The sequence below is a fragment of the Coregonus clupeaformis genome, chromosome 27, assembly GCF_020615455.1.
Source record: "Coregonus clupeaformis isolate EN_2021a chromosome 27, ASM2061545v1, whole genome shotgun sequence".
NCBI classification, from domain to species: domain Eukaryota; kingdom Metazoa; phylum Chordata; class Actinopteri; order Salmoniformes; family Salmonidae; genus Coregonus; species Coregonus clupeaformis.
Window position 1 is genome coordinate 5,627,748 of NC_059218.1, and position 24,443 is coordinate 5,652,190.

Genomic DNA, 24,443 nt, shown 5'->3' on the forward strand with positions numbered 1-24,443 from the left:
CCCCTCCATTCCTGCTCAATCATCCTAGTATACATCTCCTTGTGATAATACTGCACTTCTCCTGACATACATCTGTTTCTTGCTTTCTCGAGGGACGCCATTTACGAGGCTCTCCCATTTGGCCCCTCTTATTTTCATTGAGACTCCAGCTATTCATTCAATTGCCACCCTAGGAGCAGAGTGGAAGTGCATGTCGCCACACGGTCACCGTTCGCTGTAACACCACGTCCGGTCTATTCCGGCATGCGCACTGCAACATAAATCAATGACTACAACATATGGAAATTGCGGGAAATTTGGACTCAGGTTGTTGTCAAGGCTTACGCAACGATGATTAAAGACATCAGAAAGTGTTGAACTTATTAAACATTCACAATGTATATGTTAGGAAGGTAGAATAATGTCAACGTATCTTTTTTGCAGTAAAATACGCATCCCCTGGATCGATAATCGCCAGAGTTCCGTTTCCCCTACCAACAGGGGGACGTGTTTAACCAGTGCACCAGTTTAATGTTGTAACTTTCGTTTCCTGAATCGGCCAAGTGTCAGACACGAGTGAATATTCATTTTTATTTTAACCTAAACCACATACATATCAGCCAACAACTACATTAAGAAAATGCTCCGAACATTGTACCGGACCGGTGGTATTGTTTTAAAGGTAAGACGCATGCTATTTCAATGCCAGTTAGTTAGCTAGCTTCTTAAGCCAGTTAGCTAGCTAACGTTAGCATCTAGCCCAATATTGGACTAAAGCCTGGAGCCACTGTACATGTTCTGATTAAAGGGTTAAATTGGCTCTGGAATCCAAAACAGCCAAATACTCAATTTCAATATGAATCGATTCTCAATTGCAGTACGGTTCTATAAACATCAATCCAACTACTTTCATATCGCATCAAAATCATTTCAGAAATTCCCTTTCAGGAGGACAATCCTCCTCAGTGGATTTCATAAAAATCTTTTTTTGGAAACGTTTAAAAATTAGGGCTGTCAAAAATAGCGCGTTAACGACGTTAATTAGTTGTTTGCTGTTAATTACGTCAATTTTTTTAACGCATTTCACGCATGCGCAGTGTGACAAATTATTCAGGTCAGGAAAGTGGTTGGGAGCTAGAGGCGAGATGGAGCAAGGTGAGCAAAGTGGGCCTATTGACGGATTCAAATATAAAAAGAATGATGATGGTACAGTTAACAAGTACAAGGTTATTTGCAAGATTTGTAAGAAGGAGTTTCAATTTCACCGGAGCTGTTCAAGCTTGAAGTACCATGTCAACGCCAAACATGCGTTTGCTGGGCGGTCAGATTCAGCAAGTGGTTTGCGCCAGACCACGCTGAATGTTTGCAGGCAATTAACAAAATCAACCTCAGATAATTTGACCAACACAATAGCAAAATGGATTGCAAAGGATTGTAGATCATTAGCATTGTAGAAGACTCAGGTTTCCTTGATGTTTTGCAAGTGGCGTCTCAAGACTCATTCTATAAGCCACCGTCAAGAGCCACAGTTATGAAGAAAATCCACGAGCTCTATGAAAACGAAAAAGAAAAAAGGGAAAGAGGTCTTGGCTCAAGTAAATCATATCGCCCTGACAGGAGACCATTGGACATCAGTGAGTAACAACAATTACCTCGGAGTAACTGCACATTTAATCAGTGACACGTGGGAACTGAAGTCTTTTGCGCTGACTATATTAAAAACTGAGGAGCGTCATTTTGCGGAGGCTTGTAAAGAACAGTTCCTGTCTGTTGCACGTGAGTGGGACATCGAGGGCAAGACTACAACCATTGGGACTGACAGTGCACGCAACATGGTTGCCGCAATTCGACTTACACGCTATGAACACATGAACTGTGTCGCTCACATGGTGCAGAGAAGTGTCACAGTGAGTCTTGCTGACAGCGGCTTTGTAAATGCTTTGGCCAAGGCTCGCAAAGTTGTCGGTCATTTTAAGCACAGCCCAGCAAATGCTGCGGAGCTTCAAGCACAACAAGTCAGCCTGGGAAAGAAGCAAGAGCCATTGATCCAGGATGTTCCAACACGTTGGAATTCGACGCTGGAAATGGTCAAGCGCGTGAGCAGAAATAAAGAGGCTGTCATCGCAGCCCTGGACAATCAGGAGCACAAACTCGTTTTGCCGACCGCAGCAGAGTGGGATAAACTGCAGAGGCTGGAGACACTTTTAGAGCCATGCAGGTAAATCAGTCTGTAACTTATCAAATAACATCGCTTTGATTATTTTCTGGAATGAATTAAACCAAGTCAAATATCAATAACATGTATCTATGTAAAAAATGATGATGATGATAATAATAATAATAATAATATGTTGATAACCACTGTTCTAATAATACACTGTCTCTGTGTGCATGTGTGTGTTTGTGTGCGTAGGTATGTAACTGAGCTCCTGGGTGGAGAGGCCTATGTCTCCTGTTCTGTGGTACTACCTTCTCTCTGCCACTTGCGTCTCAAGATGGAAGCCTGTGATGAGGACCCTGCATATGTGGTGAGATTCAAGACCAAGTTCAAGGAGGACCTAGCATCCCGTCAAGAACAGCTCAACAATGCATGGCTCCAGATTGCTACAGTTTTGGATCCTTGTTTCAAAGACTTGAAATGCCTGCCCAAGACAGACAGGGAAGAGGTGTGGACCACACTTGAAGGGATGCTGCAACAAGAATCACCCAGAAGGTCTTCACAGACACATGATGATGGGCCACCCAGGAAGAAAATCAGCCTTCTGCAAATGGGCTCAGATTCAGAATCAGAAGATGAAGAGGTCCAACCTGCCATACAGAGGTACAGAGCAGAGCCCACCATTAAATTGGAGGACTGCCCCTTGAGGTGGTGGGCATCTCATTCAGGAGCCCATGAGAAGCTGGCCTCACTAGCTCACAAATATCTAGCCACTCCTGCAACCACTGTTCCCTGTGAACGACTTTTCTCAGTTGCAGGTCACATTGTGAACAAGAAAAGGTCAGCTTTACTTTCAGAAAATGTGAACAAGTTAGTTTGCCTCAGCAACTGGCTGAAAGATGATGAAGCTCAGTAGATTTGAAAGGTGATGTTCAAACAAAAAGACCAGTTTCAGTGCAACATGTTATAGTAGTTAGCAACTGGATTTTTGAGCAACTGGATTAAAGAATGGAGGAAAAGGTAAAAGATTGTTCTTTGGTTTGATTTAAAAGTTTTATTGAAAATGTTTTTTTCCACAGATGACTCAAATTGTGCAAAAATGTGGTAGGTCACTGTTATGATTTGACTACATTTATTGCTTTCTGTTCAATTGAATACTGTAAATTGTACATCCTGGTTAAGAGGAATGCCAAAGAGGAAGTGATGGAACATTACAAAGACAAATATTATGGTGTGTAGTATGTTTCAGCTTGATTTAAAACACCATTATTTGGCTGTGTTAATAAACAGACATAATATGAAAATTATGTATCTGTGTCCTGTTATTTATCTTTTGGTATGCATTTCAGAAAAAAAATGGTTAGGATTCAGGTGTAATTGCAAATAGTGATTAATCATGATTAATCCACTGAAAATTCTGATTAATTTGATTAAAAATTTTAATCATTTGACAGCCCTATTAAAAATGTATCCTTTTTTAGATAAAACTATACAAAATATATTCACTTGTCACCAAATAATTGATTAAAACACACTGTTTTGCAATGAAGGTCTACAGTAGCCTCAACAGCCCTCTGTAGGGTAGCACCATAATAATAATATAATATGCCATTTAGCAGACGCTTTTATCCAAAGCGACTTACAGTCATGTGTGCATACATTTTTACGTATGGGTGGTCCCGGGGATCGAACCCACTACCCTGGCGTTACAAGCGCCATGCTCTACCAATTGAGCTACAGAGGACCACATGGTGTAGCCAGAGGACAGCTAGCTTCTGTCCTCCGTTGGGTACATTGACTTCAAAACCGAGGCTTCATGGTTCTCACCTCCTTCCATAGACTTACACAGTCATTATGACGACTTCCGGAGGACGTCCTCCAACCTATCCGAGCTCTTGTAGCATGAACTGGCTCTGTCATAGCCGGCCGCGACCGGGAGACCCATGGGGCGGCGCACAATTGGCCCAGCGTCGTCTAGGGTAGGGGAGGGAATGGCCGGCAGGGGATGTAGCTCAGTTTAGAGCATGGCGTTTGCAACGCCAGGGTTGTGGGTTCGATTCCCACGGGGGGTATAAAAATAATGTATGCACTAACTGTAAGTCGCTCTGGATAAGAGCGTCTGCTAAATGACTTAAATGTAAATGTAACTGACATGTTGTCCACCCAATCAAAGGATCAGAGAATGAATCTAGTACTGAAAGCATAAGCTACACCTAGCTAGCACTGCCGTGCATAAAATGTGGTGAGTAGTTGACTCAGAGAGAGAAAGACAACAGTTTTGAACAAATACGTTTCTTCAAAAATGAAGGAGGAGCAAGAGCGGAACGAGAGAGAGCTATATTTCATAAAATTAAATTTAAAAAACGTTCACTCATTTAGCTAGCATAAGCAGCTAGCTAGTTTAGCCTACTCAAACACCCTGCTCAAAGAGAGGGATGCTATGTTAGCGAGCTGGCTATGACTATCCTAGCTAGCTGGCTATGACTATCCAACACTAGAACACTTCCAAGTCAAGTTAAGCTTTTGGTTTTACTAATTTATTTCCACCAGGGCCCACCGGTGTAACTACTAAACTGCTTACTGACTGTACACTGTTCTGCATGATTGTAGTGGGTTCTAGTAGCTATGACGTTACTTTATCTAATATGATGACAACGATGTAGGACGTGAGTATCGGTTATGATATGAAGGTTTGGCTTGGAAAGGTTTTTCGCCTGGTCACAGACAGCTGATGTGTTGTGCATCGAAGTCCACAAGCGAAGCGAAAAGGTGAGAGGAGGAGAGTGCGTAGATGTGAGGAATACAACGAGCCGTTTGTTTCTGGCAATGAAAGTTAACTGTTTGCGTGTGATCAGGGGTGTATATATTCCGCCGATTCTGTTGAAAAACGTTTCTTAAACGGAAGGAAACAGGGATACACATACCTGAATACCTATCAATGTTACATTGAGCTGGGTAAATGGAATATGAATGACAGTCATCCAATATGCTGTAATATAAATAAGGCCATGCTCATAAAAATAAATAATTGTCCTCCCTCATCTTAAAAGGCACCGACCGCCACTGCTGTACACTGTTTTAACACAGTTGCAGCCAACAGTATTTTCCAGTGACAACACATTTGTGGCGTCTGTTTTCCATAAAGAGGTGCTGTAATATGGCAGTGTGGGAACCCTAACCCTATCAAGGTGTGTATCAATTTAATCATTTGTTTTTTGATAATTATTTATCGCTGATATGAAAGGCGCTGCATGGACAATCCAACGTCTGCATTGGCCTGCAGCATTTACAGTGATACGGCGTCTGCAGAAGTCAGGACATTCATACTTCTTGCGTTTCACGGAGCAGTGCAAAGCTGTTGAGCAGAGCTGTTGAGCAGGAAGTGAGTTGGTGTTTATTTTTTTATTTCACCTTTATTTAACCAGGTAAGCCAATTGAGAACAAGTTCTCATTTACAACTGCAACCTGGCCAAGATAAAGCAAAGCAGTGCGATAAAAACAACAACACAGAGTTACATATGGGGTAAACAAAACATAAAGTCAAAAATACAACAGAAAATATATATACAGTGTGTGCGAATGTAGTAAGTTATGGAGGTAAGGTAATAAATAGGCCATAGTGCAAAATAGTTACAATTTCGTATAATACTGGAATGATAGATGTGCAAAAGATGATGTACAAATAGAGATACTGGGGTGCAAATTAGCAAAATAAATAACAATATGGGGATGAGGTAGTTGGGTGGGCTAATTTCAGAAAGGCTGTGTACAGGTGCAGTGATCGGTAAGCTGCTCTGACAACTGATGCTTAAAGTTAGTGAGGGAGGTAAGAGTCTCCAGCTTCAGAGATTTTTGCAGTTCGTTCCAGTCATTGGCAGCAGAGAACTGGAAGAAATGGTGGCCAAAGGAGGTGTTGGCTTTGGGGATGCCCAGTGAGATATACCTGCTGGAGCGCAGACTACGGGTGGGTGTTGCTATGGTGACCAGTGAGCTAAGATAAGACGGGGATTTGCCTAGCAGTGATTTATAGATGACCTGGAGCCAGTGGGTTTGGCGACGAATATGTAGTGAGGGCCAGCCAACAAGAGCGTACAGGTCACAATGGTGGGTAGTATATGGGGCTTTGGTGACAAAACGGATCGCACTGTGATAGACTACATCCAATTTGCTGAGTAGGGTGTTGGAGGCTATTTTGTAAATGACATCGCCGAAGTCAACGATCAGTAGGATAGTCAGTTTTACGAGGGCATGTTTGGCAGCATGAGTGAAGGAGGCTTTGTTTTTCGAAATAGGAAGCCGATTCTAGATCTAACTTTTGATTGGAGATGCTTAATGTGAGTCTGGAAGGAGAGTTTGCAGTCTAACCAGACACCTAGGTATTTGTAGTTGTCCACATACTCTAGGTTAGACCCGCCGAGAGTAGTGATTCTAGTCGGGTGGGCGGGTGCAAGCAGCATGGTTGAAGAGCATGCATTTAGTTTTACTAGTGTTTAAGAGCAGTTGGAGGCTACGGAAGGAGTGTTGTATGGCATTGAAGCTCGTTTGGAGGTTTGTTAACACAGTGTCCAATGAAGGGCCAGATGTATACAAAATGATGTCGTCCGCATAGAGGTGGATCCGAGCGTCACCAGCAGCAAGAGCGACATCATTGATATACACAGAGAATAGAGTCGGCCCGAGAATTGAACCCTATGGCACGCCCATAGAGACGGCCAGAGGTCCAGTCAACAGGCCCTCCGATTTGACACATTGAACTCTGAGAAGTAGTTGGTGAACCAGGCGAGGCAATCATTAGAGAAACCAAGGCTATTTAGTCTGCCAATAAGAATGCGGTGGTTGACAGAGTCGAAAGCCTTGGCCAGGTCGATGAAGATGGCTGCGCAGTACTATCTTTTATCGATCCCGTTTATAATATAGTTTAGGACCTTGTGCGTGGCTGAGGTGCACCCATGACCAGCTCGGAAACCGGATTGCATAGCGGAGAAGGTACGGTGGGATTCGAAATGGTCGGTGATCTGTTTAACTTGGCTTTCAAATACTTTCGAAAGGCAGTGCAGGATGGATATAGGTCTATAACAGTTAGGACCTAGAGTGTCACCCCCTTTGAAGAGGGGGTGACACCTCCACCTACTGTCAACCAATCATGTCAATGCGGAGCTACAGTTGAAGTCAGAAGTTTACATACACCTTAGCCAAATACATTTAAACTCAGTTTTTCACAATTCCTGACATTTAATCCTAGTAAAAAAATCCCTGTCTTAGGTCAGTTAGGATCACCACTTTATTTTAAGAATGTTAAATGTCAGAATAATAGTAGAGAGAATTATTTATTTCAGCTTTTATTTCTTTCATCACATTCCCAGTGGGTCAGAAGTTTACATACACTCAATTAGTATTTGGTAGCATTGCCTTTAAATTGTTTAACTTGGGTCAAACGTGTCGGGTAGCCTTCCACAAGCTTTCCACAATAAGTTGGGTGAATGTTGGCCCATTCCTCCTGACAGAGCTGGTGTAACTGAGTCAGGTTTGTAGGCCTCCTTGCTCACACACGCTTTTTCAGTTCTGCCGACAAATGTTCTATAGGATTAAGGTCAGGGCTTTGTGATGGCCACTCCAATACCTTCACTTTGTTGTCCTTAAGCCATTTTGCCACAATTTTGGAAGTATGCTTGGGGTCGTTGTCCATTTGGAAGAGCCATTTGCGACCAAGCTTTAACTTCCTGACTGATGTCTTGAGATGTTGCTTCAATATTTCCACATAATTTTCCTTCCTCATGATGCCATCTATTTTGTGAAATGCACCAGGCCCTCCTGCAGCAAAGCACCCCCACAGCATGATGCTGCCACCCCCGTGCTTCACGGTTGGGATGGTGTTCTTCGGCTCGCAAGGCACCCCCTTTTTCCTCCAAACATAACGATGGTCATTATGGCCAAACAGTTCTATTTTTGTTTCATCAGACCAGAGGACATTTCTCCAAAAAGTACGGTCTTTGTCCCCATGTGCAGTTGCAAACCTTGGTCTGGCTTTTTTATGGTAGTTTTGGAGCAGTGGCTTCTTCCTTGCTGAGCAACCTTTCAGGTTATGTCGATATAGGACTCGTTTTACTATGGATATAGATACTTTTGTACCTGTTTCCTCCAGCATCTTCACAAGGTCCTTTGCTGTTGTTCTGGGATTGATTTGCACTTTTCACACCAAAGTACGTTAATCTCTAGGAGACAGAACACGTCTCCCTCCTGAGCGGTATTACATTTTACTTTTACGTCATTTAGCAGAGGCTCTTATCCAGAGCGACTTACAAATTGTTGCATTCACCTTATGATAGCCAATGGGACAACCACTTTACAAATTAAAACAAAAAAATATTCTACATTTTTTAATCTTAATTTTTAGAGTATTTTTAATTTTCATTTGTTTTGTATATATATATTTGTTGTATTTTTTAATTATTTTTCCCGTATTTTTGTTTTATTATTATTATTATTATTATTATTATTATTATTTTTTTTTTTGTGAGGGTGGGGTAGGGGGGGGTAGAAGGATTACTTTTATACTATCCCAGGTATTCCTTAAAGAGGTAGGGTTTCAAGTGTCTCCGGAAGTTGGTCAGTGACTCCGCTGTCCTGGCGTCGTGAGGGAGCTTGTTCCACCATTGGGGTGCCAGAGCAGCGAACAGTTTTGACTGGGCTGAGCGGGAACTGTGCTTCCGCAGAGGTAGGGGGACCAGCAGGCCAGAGGTGGAAGAACGCAATGCCCTCGTTTGGGTGTAGGGACTGATGACGGCTGCGTGGTCCCATGGTGTTTATACTTGCGTACTATTGTTTGTACAGATGAACGTGGTACCTTCAGGCATTCGGAAATTGCTCCCAAGGATGAACCAGACTTGTGGAGGTCAATTTTTCCCCCCTGAAGTCTTGGCTGATTTTTTTTGACTTTCCCATGATGTCAAGCAAAGAGGCACTGAGTTTGAAGGTAGGCCTTGAAATACATCCACAGGTACACCTCCAATTGACTCAAATGATGTCAATTAGCCTATCAGAAGCTTCTAAAGCCATGACATCATTTTCTGGAATTTTCCAAGCTGTTTAAAGGCATAGTAAACTTAGTGTATGTAAACTTCTGACCCACTGGAATTGTGATACAGTGAATTATAAGTTCAATAATCTGTCTGTAAACAGTTGTTGGAAAAATTACTTGCCATGCACAAAGTAGATGTTCTAACCGACTTGCCAAAACTATAGTTTGTTAACAAGAAATTTGCGGAGTGGTTGAAAAACCAGATTTAATGACTCCAACCTAAGTGCATGTAAACTTCCGACTTCAACTGTATATGGAGCTCTCCACATTGTTACAACATTTGGGAGGCGCTTTGCATTGCGGTAAGGAGCTCAATTTGGCCTCTGCATGACTCTGGAGGCTCCGTAATTGCGTCACACCCTCCATATGGAGCCTCCTACCACATCTTCGCATTAAGCATAAATGGGCTTTTAGTGGAAAAGGGATCAAAGCAGATAGTTAACCAATAGCTACCCAGACTAACTATTTAACAATCTTATGAAAAAATGTCAAATACTTATGGCTTTGGGGGTAGAAGCTGTTTAGGGTCTGGTTGGTTCCACACTTGGTGCATCGGTACAACTTTCTGTTCGGTAGCATAGAGAACAGTCAATGACTGGAGTGTTTGACAATTTTAGGTCCTTCCTCTGTCACCGCCTGGTATAGAGGTCCTGGATTTCAGGGAGCTCGGCCCCAGGGATGTACTGGGCCGTATGCACTACCCTCTGTAGCGCCTTGCGGTGGCTGTCAAGCAGTTGCCATACCAAGCGGTGATGCAGCCAGTCAAAATGCTCTCAGTGGTGCAGCTATATAATTTGTTGAGCATCTGAGGGCCCATGCCATTGTTGTGGCCTCTTCACAACTGTGTTAGTGTGTGTGAACCATGATAATTCCTTAGTTATGTGGACACTGAGGAACTTGAAGCTCTCGACCTGCTGCACTACAGCCCAGTCGATGTGGATGGGGGCGTGCTCATCCCTCTGTTTCCTGTAGTCCACGATCAGCTCCTTTGTCTTGCTGAGGGAGAGGTTGTTGTCTTGGCACCACACTGCCAGGTCTCTAATCTCCTCCTTGTAGGCTGTCTCATCGTTGTCGGCGATCAGGCCTCCCACTGTCGTAATGGAACTGAGTCATGATCAAGGGCTAGCTAGCTTCATGTCATGTGTTCACTGATGTCCACAGAGGTGTTAGCTAGCTATGTTCTTGGCCAGTTGATAATTCCCTTAAGATTACAATGGTGCTCTTTTTTGTTATTCTATTACCAGTGACCTGGGCCACGTTCAGTTGGAAAACATTCTCTAACGTTGCAAATAGAAGTTCCATTAATAGAGCTGACGTTATTCCTTATTCAACATGTCAGAGAGGCATGTTTGTTCTACATAGCATATTTGTATCTGAACGTTCCAAAACGTTGCGTCCTGCTGAACATGTCCCGGGTATTGAACTCGTATCCATCATGTTTAGCTAGCATTGAAACCGGAAAGAGTACCAGTAGATAGTAGCTAGCTAGCTAGCTAGCTATGGTAGAAACTACTGGTGAATAACAAGCAAGCAATCAATAGCTATTTAGATATCTAATTTCTATCATGGTTAGGGTCATAGCTAATCACTGAAGTTTCATGCTCTCGTTATGTTGCGTTTCAAGTTCCAACTCTCATGGAGTAACCTTCAGATCATGATGCAACAATGTGTCATGTACACTCTGATGGTGTTTGTTATTGTTTCCCTCTAGCATTCCCAGAGGACAGTGCCCACAGTGCCAGCGTTGTGGGCGACACAAGCCCAGCAGCGATGGGCGTCCAGTCTGCCCATGAACACTGTGGTTCTGTTTGTACCACAACAAGAATCCTGGGTTGTGGAAAGGATGGGCCGCTTCCATCACATCTTGGAGCCGGTAACTTAACTGCAATTAGACAGTGATCTGCACCCTTAATTATATTGTCACAGTATATCACAGTATAAATACTGAATATATAGTAAATGGATCATTTTTGTGTCTTTCCTTCTTCTGGATATTCACAGGGCTTGAATTTCCTTATCCCAATCCTGGACAAAATTCGTTATGTTCAAAGTCTTAAAGAGATTGTTATTGATGTCCCAGAGCAGTCTGCGGTCTCTTTAGGTGAGTGACATCACTGTGTTTGTCACTGTCATTTTCAATGCAAGTCGGTCCTCATCATTTTCACTGTCAGACAGTCAGTCCTCGGCTCTGGATTAACTGTTGTCTGATTACATCCACAGATAATGTGACACTACAGATAGATGGAGTCCTCTATCTTAGGATATTGGATCCTTTTAAGGTAGGTTGGTGAAAACCATGATTTCTTTGATGTTATTGTTCATTGAAAGTTTTTGCTTTGTTTTTAGATGTTGATAACAAGATGTACTTCCTTCCAGGCTAGCTATGGAGTTGAGAACCCAGAGTATGCTGTCACCCAACTTGCTCAGACCACCATGCGCTCAGAGCTAGGAAAACTGACCCTGGACAAAGTATTCAGGGTGAGACTCAAAATTGTGTTTCAATGTGAACTTTTATTTATTTACCTCATTTCCTTATTGTTTTATATATTTCTTTCTCCAGGAAAGAGAGACCCTAAATACCAACATAGTCCACTCCATAAACCAGGCATCAGATGATTGGGGAATCCGTTGCCTTCGTTATGAAATCAAGGATATACATGTTCCACCTCGTGTCAAAGAGTCCATGCAGATGCAGGTGAGAGGGGCTGGCCCTGCTGCCAACAAACTGGGAGACAGATCTTGAACCTGAAACTATCGCTTAACAAGATCTATAGATGAGTGATAAATTGCACATGATTAGGACTTAGCCTATGAGTTTTGTATGTGTACAGTTGTACTATCTTAATTTGAACACACTGTTGTCGCAGAACATTTTCCTGAAATGCAATCTTGTAGTGTATTTTGAAGTCCTACTCCAGTCTCCTTTTCAGCTCAGTTATCACCTGATAAATGTATCACATCTCAATAGGTGGTCCAGGTAAATCATGACATAGACAACTGCAAACTTCAAGAAGTAGGGCATTCAAGAGTTGGTCAGATGGGGATTCATGATGTTATCGGCCTCCCCCCTTGCTTGAGGAACAATAGAGGAGCAATATATAACACTATTTTTTTTACCCTTTAGTGTGTGTACTTTACTGTATTTATGCTTGGGATATCGCTTTTCAACAGCAAAAGTAAAACAAATTCGCTGAAGGACGTCTTTAAAAAGTATTTTAACGTTTAATTTTAAACTTTTAAATTTCAGACTTGATTTGTCCTAACGAAAAAATATCAACCCCTACAAAAATGTCCATTAATTAAAGTCCATTAAAAAAATGTCCATAATAATTCAAATGTCCTGTTGCTGCAGGATTATTTTCCTGCTGTGAGAAACTGGTCAAATTAAAATAGAACATCTGTACACTCTTTCTGACTGCCTTTCATTGTGTAGGTGGAGGCAGAGCGTAAGAAGAGAGCCACTGTGCTGGAGTCGGAAGGGCACAAGGAAGCAGCCATCAATGTTGCTGAGGGTCGCAAGCAAGCTCAGATCCTGGCCTCGGAAGGACAGAAAGCAGAACAGATCAACAGTGCAGCTGGTAGGCTGATACACATATCTATATGACTTAAGGTCTTTGTTAACTACTGATGATGGTGTGGAAGTTGGACCATTGTTTCTGTTGTAAAGATGGACAACTAAACCCTGTCTGAGCCAGAACGGCTCCTGTTTGCTTTATCTAACTTAGTTGAATGCACTGACTGTAAGTTGCTCTGGGTAAATTACCACAATGTAAAATGTTTATATAACGTGAGGAAGCTTGATGTACAAGTACACCCCCTGGACAGGACACTAGTCTCTGTCACCATTTCTGATGAAGGACTCTTATCTTTATCTTCACCTAGGTGAGGCCAATGCTGTCTTAGCCAAAGCAGAGGCCAAGGCTAAGGCTATCCGGCTGTTGTCAGAGGCTCTAGCTGAGCAGGTAAAGTAGCTGTGATGGCTTCATCATGTGCATGTAAGTGTGGACATGTTGATGTATTGTGTCTAGATGGCACATGACCCAACTGTCATTGTGTTTTGGACAGAATGGAAACGCGGCAGCTTCACTCAGTGTGGCTGAGCAGTACATCTCAGCTTTCTCTAAGCTGGCCAAAGAGTCCAACACCATCCTGCTGTCCTCCAACTCTGGTGACATCAGTGGCATGGTCACACAGGTCTGTCTGTTTCTTTAGCTATTTAATTACGTGTGATTGCTCAGGCCATCTTCCCTGTCCCTCCCTTTCAACACACTCCTGTCTCTCTCTTCTTATTTCAGAACAGTAACAGTATCTATCTTTCCCTTCTCTTTAGGCTATGGCTATTTATGGCAGCCTGGCCAAGCAGAGCTCAAAAAATATAGAACGTGTGATCCCAGTGACCCCAGAGTGGGCGATGGAGAAGAGTGAGGAGCCTGTGCCACCAGCCCAGTAGTGAAGGATGTCAAGACCACTCAGAGTGGAGTCAAACACAGAACCAGAAGCAGTGCCAGACAACCACGAGGCTCCATGGCATTATTGCCTGTTCAGCACCTCTACTGTCTGGCCCAAAGGACACGCTATCTGCTGCAGGACATAGAAACAGAAGGACAGGATAAGAACGTAAAGACTTTGGGAATGCTTAAAAGCCTGGAAACATCAACCCATTTGGGAGGGTACATGTCACTTACACATTGTTTTATTTTGATTGATTGTTATTGCACACAGTACATACATACATACACATGTTCCAATTGTAAATCCACGAGCTGTCGTATTGATACTCTTCTCTTGCATCAAAATATCAAAAGACTGCGATGGTTGGTAAACTACTAGCCTGGTTTAGAGCGTTCTGAATTACCTCCTTCATGCTCCTGAGTAATAGGATAGGATATGATCTCTTTAAGTGATGTACTGTTGCAATGATAATCTCCTGTCTTTTACATGTCCAACTATTTGTCCTTCATATGTTTTCATTTCATAGTGTCATGAATGTTTTAGTTCATGTGAGAGCTTGTACCCTGACATTAAGAGCCTCCCAGCTTCAGAGCAAGCAGAAAAGGGAACAAGATCAGATATGAATAGATGTTAGAATGCAGTCTCCCCTGTAATACTTTCAATTTGTGTAGATTCTATTTATCTACATTATTTTAGTCCCTGGACATTTTTTGGGGTTGGGGTAGGTGTGTTGAAACTGTCTGAACTAAGTAAAGTTGTCACCAAAAGTACTTGTAAGAAAATTACCTCAGATCAAAATACATTATGGAAATGCAACGTTTTATTTCACATCAATACCAGATCGGAAATGTCCTCTGTTTCAGGAAGGTTTGACACAACATAGGAAATGTATCTATACAATGACAATACACTATCCTGACCAATAATGGCCTTCCATGTTCATGAGGATGCTGTCACTATTAAATGATTTTTGACTGGCTTTAGGGAAGATTGTAACACACCTCATCACAATACATCTTGGGAAATGATTGGTTTGAATGATTTGTAAGTGTACACAGCAGGGATTTCATATTTTTAGTTTTTCCATATTTGTCATTACAGTAAATATACATACAAAAGTCATACACTCTGAAAATTAAAATGATCTCAGTAAAATTTCTCCAAATGTGCCATTTTCTGAGGATTTTTCTCCCCTTTGATATCACGATTTCCACCACAGTATGCATGTTACACATAGATGCCTCAGGGAGGGGCTGTTGAGTTATTTAGGGATATTTTGTCTACTAGTCCCAGCAAAGCCACTTTTCTAAACCATTTCTGGTGCCACCATGACTGGGAAAATCTATTAGGGACTAGTCCAGAATGCTGGGTATGGGTTCATGTCCCAGGCTGTGTTTGAAAGCATTGTGGGTAAATAGTGACTGACTGATCTACAAATAATAATGAGTAGTTATTTATGATGCAAGGTGATTTGTAGATCAGACAGTCGGCAGTTGCCTGCAATGTCGAACTAGCCCCCACTCTTGCTGTTCCACCAAAGCTGCTACAATATCACCAATTAAATGAACCACCCCAACCAAAGCTGTAGGTGATCCTAATGGTTGCATTAGGTATAATGACATCATTCAGACTCGAAAAGGTATTGGCCACCTAGAGATGTAAATCATCTATTTTAATGTAAAGGTAAAATATACTGAACAAAAATATAAACACAACGTGTTGGTCCAATGTTTCATGAGCTGAAATAAAAGATCCCAGAAATGTTCCATACACAAAAAGCATGTCTCAAATTTTGTGTACAAATTTGTTTAAATCCCTGTTAGTGAGCATTTCTCCTTTGCCAAGATACTCCATCCACCTGACAGGTGTGGCATATCAAGAAGCTGATTAAACAGCATGCTCATTACACAGGTCCCTAATACAATTCCACTCTAAAGTGTGCAGTTTTGTCACAACACAATGCCACAGATGTCTCAAGTTTTGAGGGAGCGTGCAATTAGCATGCTGACTGCAGGAATATCTACCAGAGCTGTTGCCAGATAAGTTAATGTTAATTTCTCTACCATAAGCCACCTCCAACGTTGTTTTAGAGAATTTGGCAGTACGTCCAACTGTCCTCACAACCGCAGACCACGTGTAAACACGCCAGCCCAGGACCTCCACATACGGCTTCTTAATAATATAATAATAATAATATGCCATTTAGCAGACGCTTTTATCCAAAGCGACTTAAAGTCATGCGTGCATATTATTTTTTTTTTGTGTGTATGGGTGGTCCCGGGGATCGAACCCACTACCTTGGCGTTACAAGCGCCGTGCTCTACCAGCTGAGCTACACCATGGTGGTCCTCTGTAGCTCAATTGGTTAGAGCTTGGCGCTTGTAACGCCAGGGTAGTGGGTTCGATCCCCGGGACCACCCATACATAAAAATTTATGCACACATGACTGTAAGTCGCTTTGGATAAAAGCGTCTGCTAAATGGCATATTATTATTATTATTATATTCACCTGCGGGATTGTCTGAGACTAGCCACCCGGACAGCTGATGAAACTGAGGAGTATTTCTGTCTGTAATAAAGCCCTTTTGTGGGGAAAAACTCATTCTGATTGGCTGGGCCTGGCTCCCAAGTGGGTGGGCCTATGCCCTCCCAGGGCCACCCATGGCTGAGCCCCTGCCCAGTCGTGAAATCCATAGATTAGGGCCTAATTAAATTAGTTCAATTGACTGATTTCCTTATATGAATTGTAACTTAGTAAAATCATTGAAATTGTTGCATGTTGCATTTATATTTTTGTTCAGTATATAATAGTTTATCATTTCCATGTCAATGGACAATAAAGGTCTAACAAAATGTATCAATGATAATGTAGAATTTACTCATGTGACACCATTGCCAACAAAGCAGTTTTGTGATGATTGTTTTATTCATAATCAAAATTACTCCAATCCTTAGTAATTTATAGTTAATTATTCTTTAAGCATGGTTGTTGTCTATCATATGCTTGCTCAACACATTTCACTGAATAACAGAAATGGTGCTGTTTCAATCCATTTGTGTCTCTATAGAAAAACAAATGTCTGGAAAAAATAAAGCATGAATAACTTTTTTCAACTACCAGTAAGGCTGCGTTTACACAGGCAGCCCAATTCTGATCTGATGTGAAAAGATCTGATGTGATTGGTCAAAAGACCAACAAGTGGAAAAAATATCAGAATTGGGCTGATTGTAGACAGCCTATTTTATGAAATAGTAATATTATTGATTGAATTTGCAAGGGAAAATTATGTGATAGGCTATTCATACATGTGAAAGCTTTGTATGTCATGGCAACATGTTGTAATTCCAAGGAAACAATATAAAAAGTTACAAGGGATCTGAATCTGATTATAAATGCTGATAACCAAAGAAGACCAACTGACAATGTAGCGGACAAAAACTCCACTCCATGGTGAAGGAAGTTTCTGATGAACTTCACCAACGGCCTGGAGCCGAGACCAGGCTTTGAACAAGGCACTTAACCCTAATTGCTCTCTAGACAAGAGCGTCTGCTAAAATTACCCCAAAAAATAACTACAGAGCAGGCCACTATCTAGGAGGGACAAGTCTGCGTCACCACCTGTTCCCTCAACTGTGGTTTTCAGTATCTCTTCATTGATTGGTCAGAACCTTATGTATGGTCCGCCCTTTTCAGAGATTATGCTCCCTCAATGGATGGGCTAGATGTCATTACAGAGTATTTCGGCACCGCCCTCTTATCGCGGTGCCCTCAGGTTAGTCTAATGAATTTTGTCATGGCGTGCGTTTGCTGGGGGGCTATTCCTCTCTGCCGAACCTTTACGTTGCCATTTCCAGCATCTCAAGCCCACCTCTAATTCTGGAAATTCTGCGAAGACCTTAAAAAGTGATTGGAGACAGTGTTTGCAATGTTACCGTGCGGAGCGCATTTTTGCTGAGACGTTAGGTACATTTTTGAACTAGAGGGATTGTCAAGAGAAAAACTCTTGCCATGTCTCTACTTTGTGTAAGAGGTGAGTTATTACATTTTTCATTAATACATTTTTCATTGATATTGACTTCATAAAGCGAAAGCAATACAATTGTTTCAAGTGAAGTAGAGTGTGAATCCCAGCAAACATTTTATGTAACGGGTTTGACAGCAGTATGGACCAAACTGGATGGATTGAACTTTTGCGATTGGTTGTTTTAGTTTTTTTCCTTGTTGAAGCCGAGTTATTTTCGTTTTTGTCTCCCTTATACAGATAGGAAGGAGAAACTCATAAAGCTCAGATATTATAATAAAATAGTGTATTTTGGCTATTCTATTTGAACATTTGGATTTGGAGACTGCGTGTCTACATTACGTAATTTTGAGATGGGAGCCGTCACCATTCACAGCTGTTTTCCAGTGTTTCTTCTCTGTCAGCTATGACTCAACATTTGTCAGTTTGACATGAAAGTTTCCAAATTACTACATTGAAATATGTAGTAAAAAGCAGTTTCACTAGATAAATATTTTTAGCAGGTGTAATAGTTGTAATGAGATATCAAAAGTATATTTACAACTTGTTTGATTTTAATATAATGTAAACCAATGCCACCTAAATGAGGTGTGTGTGTGTGATTCTAGACACTAGACAGCCTTTTATCTTTAGATTGTGGATGTCTTAGATCACCATGTCCATCATTTCCTCTAAACATCTAATTTACTAGACACTAGACTTGTTTGGTAGTGTCTCTGTTTAAGATCCTAAACTGTCTTAAAGTAACTGTCCATTGAAAATCTAACTTTTAAAAGTTCATATTCTGTTAACTCATACCCAAATAATGTTGTTGACTCATCCTGTACTCATATTTGTGACCAAAGCATAAATTGGAGAAAAAAAACTTCAAAATCCCCACCTCAAACTTGTATCTTAAACAGACCTTTCAGAAATGCTTGCTATTGCCTCATAGATTATGATGTCATCCTTTTGAGGAGGATGAGCTTGCCAATCAGCGGTCTACTAGCATGAATATTTTTAATGACCAGTATACGCCCACACCATTCTGTTGTTGGGGTACGCCCACCCCATTTCAACACAGAAAAGCTGCTTTTTAACAATTTAATTAAAAACGTTTGGAAGGGAAACTATTTCACTCATTGTAATTAATTATAGGTCATATTTAATAGAAATCTGGAAACAGTGGACACTTTAAGACAGTATAGTCCTACTACATATCAGGTAAAACACCTGTTATAATTTTTCTAATAATGCTGTCTGGAGTCAAATAAGTGTCAGCTTAGCCAAAACCACATTTTTGCTCGTAGATATGGGAAGTATACAGTCATAATTCATTAAAGGTTGACTGGCGTTTTTGTCGGGGCTAAACTGGCTGCCCATTTCAAATTTCAAGTTTTAATGTCATGTACATAAGTACAGTGAAATGCCTTTCTTGCAAGCTCTAAACCCAACAATGCAGTTATCAATGCTTACTAAAAACACAAGGTAGAACAAAAGCACATGATAAAAAATAAAGAAATAAGAAATAAGATTTTGTACAGTTTGTTGTTCAATTCCCTTTCTGAGGGTGCTTAATTCTGGCCCTATTTATGCTTGTACAGTGACTCCTTGTTCAATTGATGATTTAATTACAGTCACTGAAATGATGCACAAAATACCATCAAGGAATAGATGCAAAAAATTCAATGTTGCTTGACTGAGTTCTCTCAATTATTTATAATGTTAGAAAAGTGTGACTTTTGAGCTTGTCCCGGTTTTCTCCCTAGCTTTTCAGTTTGGGAAAAATACTCAAATGTAACAAAATAATACCCACATGTATTTATTAATGAAATTGAAAAATAATGACTAGCATCTGATTTTTAGTTTTATTAGCTCCCGCTCTGTCATCAATACCTCTGGCTCATATTCTTTTGGTTCTTGCGTAATTTCAGAATTTATGGCCACTCTTTCTCTTTTTGACAGAATAAAAAACAGGCAGGTGTTGAGTGTCAAGTCTTTCAGGCCTGTCTCCATCAATACTAATAATGTTTAAACAACATTTTATGTCCCATCTCATGCAAGTGTACATAGCAGACATGCTAGTGTCAACCATGCTTTGAGGTATTATTTTCATATCTCTTCAATCATTATATTTTGGCAGGTACATTATGGCAAAGATGTGTGATTGTGGCCAGTAGGCAGAGCAGTTGGCAGAGGTACTTTTTATAGGAGCTTGTGTGTCTTGTCACCTAGGTCTTTCTGTTATCACAGGTCTAACCAACTACAAATTCACAGTAGTCAGGCTCATCACACCTTGCAAGTGAGTCTTCAAAGTGTTCATTTTACCTAATTCAGCCAGCGGCATTTGTTGTCACGTCCAGACTTGGTGAGGTAACAAAACAGTAGAAATGGTAGCTGTCTTTTCTTGGCATCTCTCCATGGGCTAACCTTAATTCTCCTCATCCAGAACAATCTTGTTCGTCACCTATTAAAACCAAGTCTCTACCTGGGCCTGTCACAGGCCTTGTGGCAGTGAATGGGTCATAAGGAGGCTGGACAGGTGGACACAGCATGTCCAGAGACACGTAGCCTAATGAACACTCAAAATGTGCATGTTTGTTCAATCGACTGTGGTTTCCTCGAACACGTTCTTCCTTGAAAATGTATGACAACCATTAATTGATTAGTGTTGGGAAAATGAAAACAGGAGCTTCTGTAGTTTATGCTACCAACCCAAACATAATAGTGTGTTGAAAGGGGAAACCTAGTCATTTGCACAACTGAATGCATTCAAGCGAAATGTGTCTTCCGCATTTAACCCAACCCCTCTGAATCAGAGAGGTGCAGGGGGCTGCCTTAATAGATGTCCATGTCATCGGCACCCGGGGAGCAGTTTTATATTTTTTTTGGGGGGGTGTTGCTCAAGGGTAGAATGGCAGATTTTTTAAAACCTTGCCAGCTTACAGATTTGAACCAGCAACCTTTCTGTTACTGGTCCACCACTCTTAAATGCTACGCTACCTGCCGCCTCCCATTGAGTCCCCACTAAACTGGCTGGTCGGCCTGTATGTGATTGGCTGCTGTGACTCACGCCTTCCCCCGTACAGCAGCGCCATGTTTTTTTGTTTATTTATTGCCTTTAGAAAGGCCCATCTCCATGGTGATGTCTTTACACAACAGATAAGTGGTCTCCCCTCCAAGTGCCCACGTGTGACGGGGACAGTCACGAGACCCCTGCTGCGTGTGGATCAGGGCTGGGTGGACAGTACACATGAACCTCTCAAAATAATATTCTCCAGAAAACCTAGGGATTCTAATGTGTGGATCCTGGATAGACATTCTGATTTGGTAGATTAGTATTGCAAACAGAGTGTTTAGGAGTACCAACAAGCCTTTTCAAATGCTAAGTGTGCCATTGACATGGACTGGGATTTAGTCTGTGGCTCCTCTGAAAAAAACAGTAATGTGTGTCTCTTAGTGCTATAGAAAAGCAGTGTTCGTGACAGTCTTCAAGAAGTGAAAGCAAACAATGTCATGAAATGGGCCATGTTGACTTTGGCACAGATTCAGCTGCGTCAAAAATCTGATATATAGATAGGGACAGACGGATAGCTCGAGGTGTATGGACTAGGCCTTTAAATCATGAAGATCGTGTGAGAGGGGAATGACATGGGAAAGATGTCATGTTGAGAGGGAGAAAAGAGAATTGGTCCGATAGAACAGACAGAGATTGTGAGCAGAGTAGTGAAATATAGAGAGGTCAGAGACCTGAGAGATTGCAAGAGAAATCCTATGGCCATCTGTTGCTCTCTGTCTCTGTCTCTGTCTCTCGCTCTGTGGCCTGCTTGCCCGCCCATAGCCTCCACTTCATCAGCCCAGTGCAGTGTGTAAATACAGAACAATACCAGCCGCAGCAGGAGCCTTTGACCCCACTTCCTGAACGTATCTTCCTGTCTCCCTGGGCCCGCAGGCATGCAGGGCCGGAGTCAGTAGTGTCTGTCCCATCCACCATATGTGTTCACATGATGTGCCTCCTCTGACCCAAACTTAAAGATGTCCTCCAGCTATTTTTTAAAAACTTTTACTGTTGAAAAGCGATATCCCATGTATAAATACAGTAAACAACACAGTACTAAAGGGTAAAAAAATATGTTTTGAGCAAAATAGTATATTTTTAGATACAACTGCAAACTTCAAGGAGTAGGGCTTCGAGGATATGGTCTGATGGGAATCTGTGATGTCATTGACCTCCCCCCTTGCTTGAGGAACAATAGAGGAGCAATAGAGAACAAAAGAGGAAAGCCCCCCCCAATTGTGCTATGTCATGACTTACCTGGACCACCTATTGAGATGTGCCTTTTGTTAAGTAAACCAGGTGTTAAATGAGGTGAAAGGAGACTGGAGTGCCAATTTAAGGGTTACCAGTACTAATCCTCCGAGTTAAGTAACAGTTGCAAGGTAGTCAATATTCAAATGCACCTTGTGCTGGGCTGCTGGCAGCTCCCAAACGTATCTTAAAGTTTGAGTGGATGTGATAAATGATATCGTTGGTATGTAGTATTGTTACTGGAACTGCTGTTACCTTTGTCTATCCCATCATTTCTTTGCTCTGCTGTGTTTGTAATCTACTAAAACTAATATACCCTGGCTTAAATTATTATAACTTGGCTTGTTTCCTTTTACTGCTTAGTGTTATTTTGTTGTTCTTATCATTGCCAATATCAAATATGTCACTCTTGTCAGCTTATTTGGTAAAGAAACATATATGGCTAGACATCAGGTGAGCACACAGTAGAGAAGATTAGAAAACAGTATGTTGATGGGTTAACTGAGTAACTGCCCAACACTGATGGCTTCACACAGCCGCTTCCACAAAGAGATACAGTGCCTTGCAAAAGTATTCATCCCCCTTGGCGTTTTCCCTATTTTGTTGCATTACAACCTGTAATTTAAATGGATTTTTATTTGGATTTCATAATAATAATAATAATATAATAATATGCCATTTAGCAGACGCTTTTATCCAAAGCCACTTACAGTCATGCGTGCATACATTTTTTATTTTTTGTGTATGGGTGGTCCCGGGGATCGAACCCACTACCTTGGCGTTACAAGCGCCGTGCTCTACCAGCTGAGCTACAGAGGACCACGTAATGGACATACACTAAATAGTCCAAATTGGTGAAATTGAATTTTAAAAAAATAACTTGTTTCAAAAAAGTATTTGCTATGAAGCCCCTAAATAAGATCTGGTGCAACCAATTACCTTCAGAAGTCACATAATTAGTTAAAGTCCACCTGTGTGCAATCTAACTGTCACATGATCTGTCACATGATCTCAGTATATATACACCTGTTCTAAAAGGCCCCAGAGTCTGCAACACCACTAAGCAAGGGGCACCACCAAGCAAGCGGCACCATGAAGACCAAGGATCTCTCCAAACAGGTCAGGGATCAAGTTGTGGAGAAGTACAGATCAGGGTTGGGTTATAAAAAAATATCAGAAACTTTGAACATTCCACAGAGCACCATTAAATCCATTTTTTTATTTTTTATGGAAAGAATATGGCACCACAACAAACCTGCCAAGAGAGGGCCAGCCACCAAAACTCACGGACCAGGCAAGGAGGGCATTAATCAGAGAGGCAACAAAGAGACCAAAGATAACCCTGAAGGAGCTGCAAAGCTCCACTGTGGAGATTGGAGTACAGTTGACGTCGGAAGTTTACATACATTTTAGCCAAATACATTTAATCTCAGTTTTTCACAATTCCTGACATTTCATCCTAGTAAAAATTCCCTGTCTTAGGTCTGTTAGGATCACCACTTTATTTTAAGAATGTGAAATGTCAGAATAATAGTAGAGAGAATGATTTATTTCAGCTTTTATTTCTTTCATCACATTCCCAGTGGGTCAAAAGTTTACATACACTCAATTAGTATTTGGTAGCATTGCCTTTTAAATTGTTTAACTTGGGTGAAAGCACCCCCACAGCATGATGCTGCCACCCCCGTGCTTCACAGTTGGGATGGTGTTCTTTGGCTTGCAAGCATCCCACTTTTTCCTCCAAATGTAACGATGGTCATTATGGCCAAACAGTTATATTTTTGTTTCATCAGACTAGAGGACATTTCTCCAAAAAGTACGATCTTTGTCCCCATGTGCAGTTGCAAACCGTAGTCTGGCTTTTTTATGGCGGTTTTGGACCAGTGGCTTCTTCCTTGCTGAGCGGCCTTTCAGGTTATGTCGATATAGGACTCGTTTTACTGTGGATATAGATACTTTTGTACCTGTTTCCTCCAGCATCTTCACAAGGTCCTTTGCTGTTGTTCTGGGATTTATTTGCACTTTTCGCACCAAAGTACGTTCATCTCTAGGAGACAGAACGCGTCTCCTTCCTGAGCGGTATGACGGCTGCGTAGTCCCATGGTGTTTCTACTTGCATACTATTGTTTGTACAGATGAAGGTGGTACCTTCAGGGGTTTGGAAATTGCTCCCAAGGATGAACCAGACTTGTGGAGGTCTACAATCTTGTTTCTTCATCTGAGTTTGAAGGTAGGCCTTGAAATACATCCACAGGTACACCTCCAATTGACTTAAATTATGTCAATTAGCCTATCAGAAGCTTCTAAAGCTTCTACCCCCCCCTCCCCCAACCCCCCATTAAAAAAAGTGGTTGTCCCACTGGCTATCATAAGTTGAATGCACCAATTTGTAAGTCGCTCTGGATAAGAGAGTCTGCTAAATGACGTAAATGTAAATGACATTTTCTGGAATTTTCCAAGCTGTTT

General features: G+C 41.5%; 3 protein-coding genes across 6 annotated transcripts in view; all 3 read left to right on the forward strand.

The window, feature by feature from the left end:
- The first annotated feature begins 320 nt into the window (after positions 1–320).
- On the forward strand, positions 321–14,826 carry LOC121541741 (stomatin-like protein 2, mitochondrial). Its single transcript, XM_041851015.2, has 10 exons — positions 321–661; positions 10,927–11,088; positions 11,217–11,316; positions 11,436–11,494; positions 11,592–11,693; positions 11,776–11,910; positions 12,649–12,793; positions 13,098–13,177; positions 13,281–13,409; positions 13,546–14,826. The coding sequence occupies exons 1-10, from the start codon at positions 620–622 to the stop codon at positions 13,663–13,665; spliced, it is 1,074 nt and encodes a 357-aa protein (XP_041706949.1). The 5' UTR covers positions 321–619; the 3' UTR covers positions 13,666–14,826.
- Positions 1,629–3,061, forward strand: LOC121541742 (zinc finger BED domain-containing protein 4-like). The gene is made up of 2 exons (XM_041851016.2): positions 1,629–2,197; positions 2,393–3,061. The coding sequence occupies exons 1-2, from the start codon at positions 1,812–1,814 to the stop codon at positions 3,051–3,053; spliced, it is 1,047 nt and encodes a 348-aa protein (XP_041706950.2). The 5' UTR covers positions 1,629–1,811; the 3' UTR covers positions 3,054–3,061.
- Positions 14,827–17,484: 2,658 nt separating the features above from the next.
- LOC121541744 (protein unc-13 homolog B-like) overlaps positions 17,485–24,443 on the forward strand; it is a 131,590-nt gene continuing 124,631 nt past the window's right edge. For all 4 annotated transcript variants that reach the window (XM_045208009.1, XM_045208011.1, XM_045208010.1 and 1 more), the window contains exon 1: positions 17,485–17,698. In XM_045208009.1, the coding sequence (XP_045063944.1) occupies positions 17,677–17,698 (22 nt within the window). In that variant the 5' untranslated portion in view covers positions 17,485–17,676. The remainder of the gene's footprint in view (positions 17,699–24,443) is intronic.